General features: G+C 40.8%; 1 protein-coding gene across 4 annotated transcripts in view; it reads right to left on the minus strand.

Moving 5' to 3' along the window:
- Window positions 1-15,865, minus strand: part of DSP (desmoplakin) — a 51,332-nt gene that overhangs the window by 11,748 nt on the left and 23,719 nt on the right. For all 4 annotated transcript variants that reach the window (XM_063161018.1, XM_063161036.1, XM_063161027.1 and 1 more), the window contains exons 4-18: window positions 15,602-15,776; window positions 12,853-12,981; window positions 11,741-11,791; window positions 10,508-10,669; window positions 9,467-9,571; window positions 8,192-8,287; window positions 7,845-7,970; window positions 6,909-7,061; window positions 5,712-5,866; window positions 5,186-5,312; window positions 4,473-4,677; window positions 3,746-3,963; window positions 2,834-3,000; window positions 2,339-2,477; window positions 332-525 (exon numbers count right to left, since the gene is read on the minus strand). In XM_063161018.1, coding sequence (XP_063017088.1) covers window positions 332-525; window positions 2,339-2,477; window positions 2,834-3,000; window positions 3,746-3,963; window positions 4,473-4,677; window positions 5,186-5,312; window positions 5,712-5,866; window positions 6,909-7,061; window positions 7,845-7,970; window positions 8,192-8,287; window positions 9,467-9,571; window positions 10,508-10,669; window positions 11,741-11,791; window positions 12,853-12,981; window positions 15,602-15,776 — 2,202 coding nt within the window. The remainder of the gene's footprint in view (window positions 1-331; window positions 526-2,338; window positions 2,478-2,833; window positions 3,001-3,745; window positions 3,964-4,472; window positions 4,678-5,185; window positions 5,313-5,711; window positions 5,867-6,908; window positions 7,062-7,844; window positions 7,971-8,191; window positions 8,288-9,466; window positions 9,572-10,507; window positions 10,670-11,740; window positions 11,792-12,852; window positions 12,982-15,601; window positions 15,777-15,865) is intronic.

Consider the following 15,865-nt stretch of genomic DNA (forward strand, 5'->3'; position numbering starts at 1 on the left):
TAAGCATCGTTGCTTTTTTGAGGGGGGAAAATGTTGACTGGAAGCACTTAATCCAAGAACATTAGCAAGAATTTAAAAAAAAATTTGGAACAACTCTTTAGCATATAGGTTAGACATTTGCATGGCTAACTACATTTTTCTGCTTGGTCTTACACAATTCCTTTTGACGTATGTTCAACCTATTCACAATAGCTCAAGTCTCATTGCCCTGAAGTCACCATTTGTCCTTTGGAAGCAAAGATTAGTGCACATCAGGTCTTTTAGAATTCACTGCTAAGATGATCTTGGTAGCAACAGCAATAAGGAAAACGCTCTGAAAACATGAGCAAACCTGTTATCTATCTGCTTCTCAGCCCTCTGCCAGCGGTCTATTAGCTGGGTAACTTTGTCACAGTACTTTCCAATGTCCATGTCATACAGGGTGTATGACTGGCAAGACTGTGAGTGAATCTGAAGTGTTCTCTGCAGCTCATTTTCCAAGGTGTTCAGTAATGACTTCTTCATATTTAGGTCTGCTTTCATTTTCTAGAGAAAAAACCAAAATGTTGTCATTTAATTTATTCTTGAGAAGATACTGATACTTAACCAATTTAACAGCGTGCACAGTATGTTGGGATCTAAAGATATTGTTTTTAACTCAGTAAGTTATGTTTCGTGATGTCAGCTGGACTTAAACTATTTAAAGTGAAACACCTATTTTGGTAAACAGCTCAGCTTATAAATGTGTTTAAAGTTAGACTAAATAATTTGCTAAACCAAAGCCCTCTGCTATTATATTCTGAACCCAACATTTCAGTTTCTCAGAACTCTGCAGAGCAGTTACCAGAGTAGAACAAGAGCCTTGCTTGTTCCTAGAAACAACTGACTAGAAAATTTCACTGAAGTATAAAAGATTCCTGCACTTGCAACAGCTGTGGAATCAAGCCTCAGGAGTGACATATCCAGTTTTTAAACACCTAAAAATCCACACAGATTTTTTGTTGTTGATTTATTTTATTTTATTTATTTTTGGTTGTTTTTTTATTTTGTGTGTAGCTCAAATTTACTCCAGCTAAGAACAACTCCCAGCTGCATGGAAGGTCTCTGTAACCCATTTCTGTACACTATTATTTGTGTTTATCACTAGTGAATGTAGATTTGAAGACAGTATCTCCTTTCTTGCATATAGGCTTGTTAATTGCCCTTGTTGTCCTCTAGGTGTAGCAAGTAAATTTGAGTGTTATTGAGTGTCCTGGTTTTGCTACAGAGTCTATGTCAAATCTTATAGTGAAAAGTATTCAGCTTGTACAAGGGGAAAAGGGAAATAACTACTTTGCTGAGCACAAAGTTGTCTTGCAGATCCAGTCTTTTATCTGCCTTTATCTGTTGGTCCTTTAGTGCACTGAATGCATTTGGGAGAATAAGAACTCTTTCATTATTTTCTGTTCTTACCTTTAGTAGGGAAAAAAAGTGTGTAGGTGGTGCAAATGGAACACAACCCAGTTACCTTTTTGTCATGTCAAATGAGAGCTACAGAAACCTTCCAAGCAGCTGCCCTTGCTCTGTGGGCAGCAACAATCAGGGGGTGGAAGAAGTAATAACCTGTATGTTACTTCCAATAATTTCAAAGAATCACAGTTTCCTGAGTCGGAAATGACCCACAAGGATCACTGAATCCAATTCCTGGCCTTGCACAGGACATCCCAAGAGTCACACTACATGCCTGAGAGCACTGTCCAAATGCTTCTTGAACTCTGTCAGGCTTGGTGCTGTGACCACTTACCTGGGGAGCCTGTTCCAGTGCCCAGCCCACTTCTGGATGAAGAACCTTTTCTAAACTTCCCCTAAACCTCCCCTGACACAGCTCCTTCCTGTTTCCTTGGGTCCTGCCACTGATCATCATAGAGAAGAGATCAAAGTCTGCCTCTCCTCTTCCCCTTTTGAAGGAGCTGTAGACTGCAATGAGGTCTCCCCTCAGTCTTTTCTTTTCCAGTCCAAACAGACCAAATGACCTCAGGCACTCCTCATACAGCTTCCTCAAAGCCCTTCACCATTCTCACAGCCCTCCTTTGGACACCATCTAATAACTTTATACATTTTTTAATCTTGTGGGACCCAAAACTGAACATAGGACTCAAGGGAAAGCTGCACCAGTGCAGAGCTCCAGAGCAGGACAATCCCCTCCCTGGACCAGCCAGCAAGAATGTGCCTGATTTACAAAAGATTGTATGTTTATACATAAACTACAACAGGATCAGCATTTCTATCTCCTGTGGTTTTGGAAGGGTTTCCCCCAGCTCAATAAATCAGTGCTAGCAGCTACAAATTTTGCTTTTGTCCTTGGGTTTTGGCCCCTCACCTTCAGACAAGCCCGATAAGCCTCCACTTTATCAAGATCCAAAGGAACAGTCTCCTCTTCAGACAGCCTGACTTCAAAAACTCTGATCACATCTTCTGTTTGCAGAATAACCTGGAGCAGACACCTCAGTGCATTCAAGCTAAAATAAATGACACAAGGCAAATCCATTATAAGGAAGGACTAAGGAAGGACTAAGGACTAATCCATTATATATAAGGACTAAGAAAGAAACAGTGATATTTTTAAGTAATTGTAGATGATTGGCTAAAGAGAATAGGTAAACAAGAAATTTCTGTGATATCCATACTTCTCACCTTCTTTTTTAAAGTGTTCCACAAAAGAGAAGAAATTTATGTGTCTGTTTCTATTAACATGTATACAATTTGCTGAGAAAAAGGTGTAATTTTACACTGGTGGTAACAAAAGGCAACTTTTTTCTGGACTATGAATTATGGGAAAAGAGAATATTTATTGCAAAAGCCTCAATTTACTTACCTGTCTAAGTAGCCAGCAGAAACACCATTAATATTTTCCAGTTTTTGAAAGAGGGCATTTATCTCTGATTGCAAGTACACATACTTCTCACAGCCTCTGAAGTTAGGCAGCAAGTCCTTATGCTTATTGAGGGTTTCAGCCATGATTTGAGAGTCGTTCTGCACACCCTAAAGAAAAAGAGAATGCCTGTTTGACACATTTTTGGTTGGCTGGAAGATCATTCTATTCTATATTCATATGGAATTGGTCTTTATATCCAAGCAGCCTGCTCTTTATACATAACCAGCTTGACTGAGGACTGAAGAAGTGGCTGAGCTTGCTTCCTTCAAGGCAAGTACTACTGAGCAGTTTCTTTTTTGTCCACAATAGGTCATATGTCTTTTTGAGCACCTACACCACAAAACTCAGCTCAGAAGGACCAGAATGTCCTTCTCCTCTTGAAACCTTTGTAACCTCATAGCCCCATGGGAATTTCTCATATGCCAAACCTGTTACATTTTTGTACCAATCTTCCCTCCATGGTTTCCTACAAATCTAAAGAGCTAGGAGAGGGATAGGAAGTCTCATGTATCCAGTCTGTATCCCACAGACAGCACCTTACAGGCAGGCGGTTATATGAAGTCCTTGGTAAAGGGTTTTAATGGTGCTTTACTCTGGATGAGGCGTAACATGAACTCACAGTGACCTGACATCAGTCCTTCTGTATTCCTTGCCTGGCAGAATTTGATTTCTAAAATCCAAGAGTCAACTTTTTCTACTTGGAAGGTAAATTCTAATCCAAATCATTATGGTTAGCCTCCAACTGAGGTTATTCTTCACAGGATGTGTGTCTTTCCCAGCTGATCATAAACAGAACTGCAGCGTAGAGTCATACAGAGCTTTTGATGCTCAAAGACAAGCATCCATGGTTACCTCTAAGTCCTTTATTCTGGCTGAAAAGTCGTGCATAGCCCCTTGATCCACTCCAAGAGGAGCTCTTTGAACCATCTGAATCTCAGCAGCTTCAATCTGACGCCGAAGTTTCTGAAGTTCCATCAGCAGCCAGGCCTCCTGCTTCTCATACTCTCGGTTTCTCTCATTAACGATTATGGTGTTTGAGGAACCCACGGGACAGCACTCAGTTGGGACCACTGAAATGGTAAAATTAATTGGGTAAGCATCAACTGCCAGAGAGCTGAGTAGGAACATGTGTAAAGCCAAGGCAGTGCCCAAGTGACCCAAGCACTGAGTTGACCTGTAGAACTGAGTGCAGGTGGAAGATCTGGGCCTTAGGCAGCTGTTTCAGAGAATGAAATCTCTCCCTCACAAAAATATAAACTTGCTTCCTAAAATGCAGCAGTGAGATTTAGCTTCCTAATAATAGAAAATTTATCAGATGGACTAAATTCCTCTCATTCTCCCAGTAGGTTCCATGAATTTTAGAGCACTATTCCCAGACTCCCATCAAAGGAAGGAGCCATGCACTCCCCTGTGCATGGCCAGTTTTGTTATGTTGGGAGACAGCAGAACAGTTCTTGAACATATTCCTATTCATATGCTGAAAATAACATTTTCGCACAAAAGAATGCACAACTGGCCACCTCTGGAACAAAGAAACCCCAGCAATCCAAACTCTACAAAAGCCAGGACGACAACAAACCTGTTTGTGGTGGTCGTGCTTGATTAGGCAGTTGTATGATCAAAGTTTGGTAGTGCTTCTGAGCATCAGTGAACTGAGTCTGCATCTTTCGTTTGTCTTCATCACCAAACATCTCTGAGCCTTGGCTGTTTCTGAGGAATTCTTGATAATGGATCTCCAGGTCAGTTATTATTTTTTGGTAATCTTCCTTGCGCATGGTTTTCAGCTGAAATAAGGAAGAAGGGAATTTTGAAATAAAAGGAAAAAAAAGCAATTGGGGAAGTTTTATGACTAGTTAATCATTAAGGAACTAACTAATAAACCTATAAAAAACCCAAAGTAATCACACTTTAGAATGAGTCCTAACTAGGTTGCCTCTAAAAGAATGGTGCTAAGAGTACCATCTGAGTTAACCTATCCTTGTTACTATCATTTCATACCTTAACAGCAGTTTGAAATTCTACCTCTTATTCTGTTTATCCGTGCCCCTGTACAGTGGGAGCTAACACAGCAAGTATGTAATAAATTCCCTTAGCTAATCTTCCTGCTTATCTGTTTCTCCTTTAATAAAATTACAACTCCCATATGTGTGAGTTTTTGTGCAACCCAGCAAAGGAAGGCCTGTGGTTTTGTAGAACATGCATCTGCACAGGATACTGCAGGGTCTGCTTGGGACAGCAAACATCAGGTCATGGATGTCTCTGGTCTGCAGGCAAGGCCAGCTGGTGTCTTACCTTGGCAATAGTCATGGCTCTGATTTTCTCAATGTCAATCATGCAGTAATGCCAGGACACCAGGCTCTTCATGTTGATATACAGCTGGTTCCACAAAGCTAAAATAGCTTCATAGTATTGCTCAATTCTGGCATGAAGGAAAAAAAAAAGCATGACCAAAATGCATCTGCCCTTGTAGCACAGATACAAAATATCCCAAGAAACATCCACCAGAAGTGGAGAGTGTTAAGGCTTGTTCTCTACTTGAAAAAATCTTGGAAATTAATTTATACCTGATTTTCATTAGTACAGATGAGAAAAACTGTGTAGACATTAACTTTAAAACATTTCTAGGCCCCAACCTAGATCCCAGCAAGTTCCACTGAAGTGAGTTTCCTCAAGTCAAGGGTCTAGCCCTTAATCCCCCACCTTTAGGGGCAGGGGCAGTGCACTCTGAGCAAGGCACAGAACATATTTTGAGACTGGTTGCTGTTTTGAGTGAACTCTAACCCCAGTGGCAAGTGTCCAAACTCGGGCAGCAACTCACTTGGTAGCCAGATCCACTGCCAATGGGTTGGGGGGTGGGATGATAAGGCTGACAGATGGCACCAGCATGTCCACTCCTCCAGGGCCAGTCACCAGCCACTTGCTGCGCTCGTTGTTGTCCTTCAGGATGCACTCATCGCCTTTGCGCACCGTTTTCTGCAAGGGACACAGAACAGGGTTCTTCCTTAGCTAACTAAGGTGGGGCTTCCAGGAGAGACAGACAAGGGAGGTGCACCTAGATCACAGAAGCAGGAGCGCTTCCCAGCTGGTCCGGGTGTGCATCTCAGCTTCACATTAGGGCAATAGATCAGTACAGATCAACCCCTTCCCCCTGAATCTGGTTTCCACATGAAGAAAACCCAAAGAAGCCCAAGAGTGAGCCAGAGAACCCCAGTCTGCCAGATCATCAGACCTGGGGCTTGCCTTGACAGAGACTGAATGTGGACACATGGCCTGGGTAAGCTAGGCAACCATGCATGGCTTTCAGCCAGTGAGCTGAAGGCGTGAGGACATTTAGTGTTACATCCATATTTGCAAATGTACTGGGAGTGAGTGTGGCACAGCCAGATTCACCAGCTCCAACTGCCAGAAATCCTGACACCAGGCAGCCACAGGTGTGGCCATGGTGCAGAAAGAAGCACATAAGCAGAAAGTACATCTAAATTTATTATTAAGGAAAAAAAAAAAAAAGCCCAGAAATAAACCCAAGCAGCCTCAGTACTGAGGAGGAAGAAAAACCATAATTAATTTCATAACCCATCCAGAAAAGAAATGGGAATACTAATGAATAACTGCATATTCCTCACTTTTGTAAGATGAATTGTTCACCTAAGAATCCAGAGAAGCACTGGAAAAGTGAGCAATCACCAAAAAAAAAAGGTGTGGATGCACAGAGGCATCTGTACAACAATTTCAGTCTTATCAGCAAGAAGACTTTTATGTTCTAATTTGAAATATGAGGATTAATGCTATTTAATAGATTAATAATAGTAATTTTTACTAGATTTATTAACCAATAAGAACCTACTTGTTTATTCATAGTACCAAGAAATGCAGGGCTTCTTCCATCAAAGAAATTCAAGCTGACTAAAACCAGATAAAGGGGTTACACCTATCAGCTCAATGGTCTGCTTACTAAGTAATTTGCAGTGTTCTAGCTTACACAATGTTCATTCTCAGCCAAAAAGGGATACAATACCAGATCCTGTTTGTAGTCACACAGAGCCTTGAGGATAATGGGCTTGTTACTCCGATAGTCTGGGTTACGTGGCTTCAGCTGCACGATCTTCCTGGATTTATTCACCAAACTCTGCACTTGCCTCTTGTATTCAAGAATTCTCTCTCGTTCATTCTGCAAAGATTAATCATACGTTACAAATTTATTCTAAAAATAAAAGACATCTAGTTCCCACTGTCCTATTTACGAGAGGGATACATTTGGAACTTACACTAGGCAAAACTTACTTTAGCTCCAATGGGATGAGCCTTTGGCCTACAACGTAAACCTGCAGTTTTAAAAAGAGCTGAGAAACATCTAAGCTGCATCTTTACAGCTCTGGCAAGATGCAAAGTTTGCAAAATTTGCATGGCAGGTTTTTCATACAGATCTTCAATGTGGTTAAAGTGGTGTTTAAGAAACACAGGCATAAATTGAAAGAATCTAACAAAATGAATGCTAACAAAAAAAGGCAACAATTACACTTTCAAACCTGACTTCATCAATTGGCCTTTTATTGACCATTTTTTATTGACTACTGACCATTTTTTCTCCAATTTGGGACTGTAGTGCTTAACTTGTGATAAGAGCTAAAAAAGCTGACTTCTATCCTTTCAAAGAGACTACAGTGATATAGTGACATGATTAATCATTTATCAAATATGTTTATCCTTTGAGGCAAAATCTATTCTACCACATAAGAATAAAAGTATTTCTTTTTTTTTTTTCATTTGTTAGCATGTCAGAAAATTGGGGATTTGTTGGACTCATTCCAGACTTAAAAATATAGTGGTCTCAAGTTCATACAGTACTGTATTCAAACATTGCAGTGCACTTGGGTTTACATTTGTTATCTAAAGAGGGCAGCTGGTTTCCCAGAAAAGCAGAACATAACCTGTCAGGTGAGTGTGACAGTACCTCCAGCTCTTTGATCTGCTCCAGCAAAGTCTGCAGTGACATGCTCTTATCACAGATAAACTTCTTTCTGATAGAGTCTTGCAAGTTTTTCAGGTAGCACTCTGTGGCTTGGGCCTCTTCAAAGAACTACGGGAGAAAAGTTGTGAATTTGGCTGTGTGTAGCTCTTAAAAACGTCTGCTAAAAATTGATGGACTCCTTTAATGAGAAATCCACCTGTGGCACAATGGTAACATTTATAACATTGCAACAGTGTGCTATAGTAAATATATGTGTGCACAATAAATATATCTTTGACAGGATTTACACTTTTTTTTAAGTTGTGTGAACTCTCCATATCACTACTCACCTGAAAGTAAGCTGCATTCTCCTTCAGATGAACATCAATACATTTGGTGATCTGAAGAATCCAGCTCCACTGAGTTTGCAATGTATCCATATAGGCCTAAGTAAAACAGCAATATACGCAATTCAGGCCACCACACTGATCTCTCTCCCACACCTAGACTCAAGCAAAATTATCTATGCTTCACACAAATGCAAATGAAAAATCTGCTAAAACAAACTCATGGATACCAGTACAACGTCATTCGTGCAAATGGTTTCACAACTTCTAAGCATCCACCTAACTGAAATGAGTTAAATACCTGCTTGTGAGACACAAAGAGAAATAAGGTTTGTGACCTGAATTTGTTTGATCAACATAAAGCCCCAGGTGCATTAACAGAAAGGGGTGAAATGCGCAAACAGTAGTGCAAATAAAGTATTTCAGCTGCAAATGGCCATGTTCTCATTCTTTTGGGGAACACCTCCAAACATGATATTTTATGCTCGTTGTTTTTAGATTCAAAAGACTCAAGCAGCCATGTATATTCTTTAAAAAATGACACACAACTTTCACTTCACTGCTGGAGCTTAAAAGAATCTTTCCTTTAAGAGAGAAACTGACTACAGGAGAAATAGGATTTTACACCATATGATAACAGTTAATCAAGTAAACATACTGAAAGGCAGAAAAGATTTTTTTTTCCTTTTAGCTTCTTCAGTTGCAGAGTTCTTATGCACTCTTGAAACTGCAACAACTACAGCATCTCCTAATAAATGTCCAAATTTTTGCAGCCTTTTTAATTAAAAAATAAGTGCACACCAAGCTGTGAAAGCAAAAGTATCTTGGCTAAGCCATAGAAAGGCACTATGAATTTCAGCTGCAGAAAGTATTTGCACTTAGATTAAACATAAACCCTCAACAAAAGGTGTGGCTTTTTTCAAAACATGCCCACTAAGAGAGCAGAACAGCAATTACATGCCTTCCTATCATAAATTCTGCTGCACTGTAGTCAGCACAATCAAGATACAGCAATTTCAACACACTCAGATAACGCCCTAAGCTTAGATTTCATTTTTACTTCCATCTATCACCATACAGTTGTTAATGGCCAGGTTTGTAGAGGAAGATAGTAACATTTATTAGAGCAGTCCATAAAGCTGGGTAAAATGGGCATGATTTTGGGCAAGCAAACCCTTCTTGAGCCCAAATGCAGCACTTTGTATGTGAACTTTCATTGAGAACTTCTCCCATGTAGCAACTAAAGAAGCAAGTGAAATCACACAAAGTGTAACTCACCTCAATTTTGTCTGAAGCAGGATGCTGATTGAGCACTAGCTGGTCACTTTCTTGCTTTAGCTTGTTGAGTTCTTTTTCTTTAACCTCCAGTTCACTCATACGTTTCTAAATAACCAAAACACAGCATTAAACTAACTCCAAAGGTACACTGCAAAGCCAGAACAGTGTTTTCATCTGCTTAAAATTTCCCAGATAGTTGTGATAATATAAAATTATTCCCTCTAGCACTATAAAGTGTTTCCATTAGGTGTACTGAAGTTAATTATGAAGACAGTAGAATCAAAGAAGGTGCAATCATCTCAATTCTAGTCTTTGGGCTTGCTGTTTCAGAGAGCAAAGGACATTAAGTTCTTTCTTAAGAATGATGGAAGCAAAAACTACTGCATCTTGCAACACCCAGAACAACTGAACTAAAAAAAGGCACTTTCACAATAGTGTGAACCTCCATTCTTTTTTCAATTTAGTGATCAGCACCAATACTGGTTAAACAAACACACATGCTCAATTTCCCTACACAGCCACAGACAACAAGGAGCAGGGCAAACTACATCTGACCCTGCATGCAATGTGCTGCATGCAGAGCCATCAGAGGAAGAGAGCACAGCTCTGCTTCCTGGTGACAGATAATCAGGGCCAAATACAGGGACCTCTGACCTCTGCATAGTCCCAACAGGGAGAATTAAAACTGCTTGATTCAAGTCCCTTAGTCTGGCATGCCAGCACAATGGCTGTGCTGTGCTGTGTGCACAAGCAGTAGGTGATCACCAGTCTGTACTGGACTGCACCAAGAAGGCCACATTCCAAGGTCAAAATAAACTATGAGAACTCCCTGAGTGGGAACAAAATCCTCCAAAAAATGTCCTGTCCTGACTCCAAAGGTTATTACATAGTACTTCACTGAAAACTGTTGATGAAAAACCCCAGGAACTCCAAAAGAGTGAAGAAACCCCCTGCGATGAGCCTCTCCTGAGAGAGGCTGTTTCTCCCTGACTATTCCAAGAGAGGGCTGATGGAAAGCATAGGGAGGTTGAGCTATCTTACAGAGAAGGATTCCTGCTTCCTGGCAATATCAGTGTTCCTGTCACTCCAGTCATAGAGGAGCTCCTCCTCCTCACAGTCATTGATCCACATGATCTCTCTGCTGGTGGCCTGGATGAGGTTCTGAAATTGGCGAAGCTGATCCATTCTCTCAAAGGAATATTTCTGCAAGGAAGTACAGATATGAGAAGCCATAAACATATAAATGCCTGAGCTGTGTGGAGAAAGGGAAGCTAAGAGCACAGCATGGCTTTTGCCTTTTTTTTTTTTTTTTTGTTTGATTGGTTTTGGTGGGGTTTTTTTTTTGTTTTTTGGGGTTTTTGTTTGGTTGGTTGTTTTTTTGTATTGGAGTTTTTTTTAATGTAAAATAACAATAAACCCCACATGTCTGTAAAACCTGTTGGTAGTGGATAGCAGGTGTGCCTGAGTTTATTGCACCATGAAACCTGTTAGCAATAGACAGTGCACAACGTGTCAGGATTTACAGAATAGGAACCTGATGACAGCACCTTCCCAAAGTCATTTCTAACACACCTGTAGCAGACATGTAGGAAGGCAAGCAAAAAGGCATGAGGGATGTACAAAAATAGCCTGAGCATTTAACATCCTTTTGCTTGCATTTGCTGCTCATAGTACATCCTTGATGTTATAGCAGCATCTTTTGCACAGTTGACACTTCAAGAAAAAATTCTTTGTCTTCACATCATAATACACATCCTGTTGCTTGAAATCAGGTTGCCAGGAATCAGATTCTGCTCCCAAGTGTTAAATAAACTATTTGCACAACATTCTCACTGTGTTTTACATGAAGATCCACAGAAGGGTAGATGCACAGCCCTACACAGAATTTGGTTGGTTCTAGTCCCACCTTGAATAACTTCTTAAGCTTCATATACAGTGTAATTTTATCATTACACTTACTCCCATTAAGGAGGTAGAGGTCTACTCTTCACCTGCTTGGTGACCAACTCCCTTCACCAGGTGCAAACTAGAAACTTCCTTGTGAGAACAAGTCAATTATACAGCAGGCAATGCTGTATCTTAAAATCCATTAATCTCAAGTCCATGACTCAAAACGAATCTTTCAGAAAGTACAAAGCACTTGCAGTTTACTGCTGAATAGAATTATTTAAATGTGCATCTGTCACTCTGTCAAAACCTGAAGTGTCCCACGACAATCACATAGGTGCTAATAAAGCAAACAGGGTCTCAGAAAGCACCACATCCCTTGCTTACCAGCAGGCCTTCATATTCTTCCTCCAGCTGATGAACTGCAGCCTTCTCCCGCTGGAAGAGAGACAGCAAACACTTAGTGAGCCTTTTACAAGTTGCCTACTTGCTGGTACTTCCTCTATAGAGTCAATATCATAATTGCAGGTGGTAACAGGCAAATGCCTGCAAGAGACATCTGTCAATAGCAGATTTGCTCCGCTGGATGACTCAGGAAGTACAAAACCAAGGCTTGGACAAACTTACTGCTCTCATGGATGTTTGGTATATATATCCAAGCCTGCACATAATCTGCAACACCAAAACAACACTCGAAACTGGATTTCTTTCTGCACCAAACTTGCACCAGCACGTCCTAGAGCAAGCTTTGGAGATGATGAACGAGTATAAATTACGATGTGAGCAGACAGCTCCAGCCTTTATCCCCATTTCTATGGCTGGGAACCTGCCCAGCCCTGGAACTGGTATTCCACAGGGCAGACTATCACCTTTCCTATTTGAAACAGAAGGGAAAAGGGAGAAAAATCCATTCCACTCTTCAGCTTTGTTGAGGGATCAGGGCTCCAGAACAGACTACCTTTTCTTTAGATTGAACTCTCTCTTGCCAAATAAGAGAAAAGATGAATGGAAATTAAATAAGCCTCCTCTCTCCTATACCTAACTGCTGGGCTGATAGGAGAGGAAGTTAACACGGTATTTTCAGTCACTTCTTTATTCCAATCACAAGATTCAGAGGGCAACAGAAGTCTCAGAGGAAAAAAAGAAAGAAAAATAATACCAACACATAAGAAAAGCTTTAATCTTAGCCCAGAATTCGGGCATTTTTCACAGAAAAAACCTGATGACTCAAGGTTGCATCTGAACACCCACCTTATTCTTTCACTTTCTTGTTCAATATACTGAGACAGCAAGTGAGAATAATCACAGCTACTAAATTTTTATTTTAAAATTCTGAGGAATTATTGAGGAATTAAGAGTTGGAAGTGTTTGCTACCATGACACCATTGCTTTCTGAAGAGAGTATGAACTTTCCAACATTTCTTTTTTTGTAGTGGAACACCAGGTAGCCAATGTTATATAACTAGACCAAGCAAAGTGTAAGGGAGGACAGCAATTACCAGATCTGTTTTGACTTTGTCCAGGTGCCAACGATAGTCTCCGATGGCATTGTGGGTTCTCCTGTGCTCACAAATTTGTTGCTCGATGGATGCTGCTTCAAACCCCCACTTCACTTGCTCCATTTCAACCTAGGAACAAGAAACAGGATTGGTACTTTCACTTCCAACATTACTGCCTAAACTGGAGCATAAAGGAATTGAACTGAAGGCAACTGACTATGTGGTAGAGAGTAAAACTGAAATAAAGAGAAGTTCAGGACAGGATTTTACAGTTTCTTTTAATTGCCATCAATTAAACTGTGTGACAGGCTCCCAAAGCAGAAGAAACAAATTAGGAAAAATATTTCAGTTGTTTAAAGTTACACTAGATGAAGCACACTCAGTAGTGTATTTTCATCTGTTGTCTTTGGACCAAACTGTTATTTTATGTTCTACAGTAAAATTACATTCTTATCACTCTGAAAACAAACCATGACTTTATCAAACAATGCTATTCATGCAATTCATGTGAAAATGCCCAATTAAGTTCTATAGCCCAGTACACCAGATTTCCATTTTAATTTTGCTCATGTAAACTTCAACAACCTCAGTTAAATGCGGTCACTCTAAAAAAACTCGACAGAATATAAACTGAAATTATTAGAAAATGTGTTGTTTGTCCTGCATTTTAGCAACATTTATTGTAGGATGACAAGAGAAAATGTCCAGAAACAGAATTGAAAAACAGTAATACACCTGCTAATTACTAACCCAAAAACTGACTGCATTCCTTGTTTCATTTTTTTCCAAATATTAAAAACCACCTAACTTTAAATTCAGCTCCTTGAACTCCAAATCCTCTTCTATGCTGCAAAGACACACTGCAGCTCTATCTGAATGCCTGCCTATGCACATGCCCAGTAAAGAAAGAGGTATCCTAATCTTGGGTCGGAACTGAATTTGGTAATTACCAGCCTGGAGTCAAATCTCTATGAGTCAACAGATGACAATAAAGCCAGAACTCAAGCGTAGGGGTTCAAAGGCAGTGCTGAAAGTGATCCAAGAAACAAAACCATTTTTCATTCAGACATCTGAAAGTTAGAGGACTTTGACCCTTCTTGTTATATTTAAACAGTCCAAAGAGACTGTAGCAACAGTGGCAGCCGTGGCTGGCTGCCACATGCGAACAAAGGCTGTCTGGATTTCCCTGCAGTTTCCCCAGCTCTGCACTGGAAATTTGACTAACCCTCCCCACCATCTGATTCTCCTACCAGCAAACCATGCAGACAAAAACCAGAAAAACAGCAAAAAACATCAGCTGCTCAGAACTTTTTCCCACATCTCACCACATTACTAGGAGAAACATTATCCTAATCTCGACGTGAGCAAGTAATGGGGCACAGCAAGGCACGATAGAAAGAAGCAGCATCGTGGCAAGTTCAAAATAAATTTTCCCAGTGAGGTAAGTGCTTATTGGCCCCACCTCAGCTTTCTGTAGGGATGAAGGGGAAGAGAGAGAGAGTGCCTTTGACTTTCACAGGAGGTTTAGTGTGGGAACACAGCTATAAAGCAGTTGCTTGTGCTCCCTGTGTTTAGCACGGAGTGTCTGAGCAGGGCGTCACGTGGTGTCTTTGGGAGGTGCAGCCTGTTCCCCATCTTTCATCGCTGGAAGCATGCCCAGAGTCTGTCCAACACCACTCCTCAAGCCATGGCAGGTCTGACAATCAGCCTCCTCTCCCACAGCATGTGAAGAACAATGATGTTGGCTGTGGCTGTCCAGGCACAATGCTTATACACATTACCACTCAAGGAGTGCATCTCCACTTCCCCTTCCTCCTCTAAAACATGCCATACAGAAAGACTGGACTGTAACTAGCACTCACTTAAAAATACTGCAACTCTACAGAGCTCTACCCTCCCCATTTGATTTGCATAGGAGCCACCTGACAAATGCCAAATGCAGATAATAATGACAGAATCGCAAAGCAACAACCTAATAAAGAGAGATAAAAAAAATGCAATTTCAATTTACAAGGTGTCTGCACATGTGACTTCAGCCACCTTGTTCCATCCTCCCTACCTGTCTCTCAGAAAAAGGCTGTCCAACCACAAACTCACTACTTTCACTTCAACACACAGCTTTCACCTCAGCAGCACAAAAAACAGTGTGTGTTTTCCATTCCAGGTTACATCAGCAACAGCTGTGAATTGGCAAATTTGTTCTCAGAACACAACAAACAGTAGCTTCAGCACTTCTGTGTGCATTTTAGCACTGGCTTCTGAGAGCCTAGTCCCGTGGCAATCAGCTCTACCTCTCTGTGATAAAGACAGACTAGAGGGGGAGAGCAACTGTAAAACACTGGACAATGGTTAAATCTGTGAAGATGGTCCTGTCTGTGTAAAGGGTTAAAATAAATATGAATCAAAGGAAATCTGTGCAAGGAAGGAAGGAGGGAAATATTGAGCATAATAATCTCTAACACAAATATGCCAATGTTTTTGTTACGTTAATACCTGTGTTTTATTTAGCTTTCAAATCTATCTTCTACACTTTTTCTTCTGCAAAAGACCCCAATCCATGTTTGGATTTCAGTGAGAATTCACTATATGTATAATACTGGGAGGGTAAAAAAAGGAACTTGGAATAACATGCAAGCATTCACATGGACCTTTACTTTTCTACTGGCACCCAAAACATTACTACATATGAGACAACATTCATAAACAACACCAAATTTTAGCATTGTCCCTGGGTTTTGCACATATTTACCTTCTGCTGCCTCATCCAGCTTAAGCATTCACTTGTGACACGTTTTGTGTACTCATCCCAGCCCGAGCCACTCTGAGAGGAGAAGCAGCCACCACCTTTGGAGCTGGCCCTCCTGGCGCGGGGAACGCTGATGGCTTTGTACAGGGCACGCATCTGCTCCTGGAGCTGAAGCAGCCTGAAAGGGAAGCAAACACTTAGTGTCTGTGAGCAAAACACCCAGAAAACACACAAACAATGCAATTTGTCTCTCCTACTGCACCACCA

The sequence above is a fragment of the Melospiza melodia genome, chromosome 1 (assembly GCF_035770615.1).
Source record: "Melospiza melodia melodia isolate bMelMel2 chromosome 1, bMelMel2.pri, whole genome shotgun sequence".
NCBI classification, from domain to species: Eukaryota; Metazoa; Chordata; class Aves; order Passeriformes; family Passerellidae; genus Melospiza; species Melospiza melodia.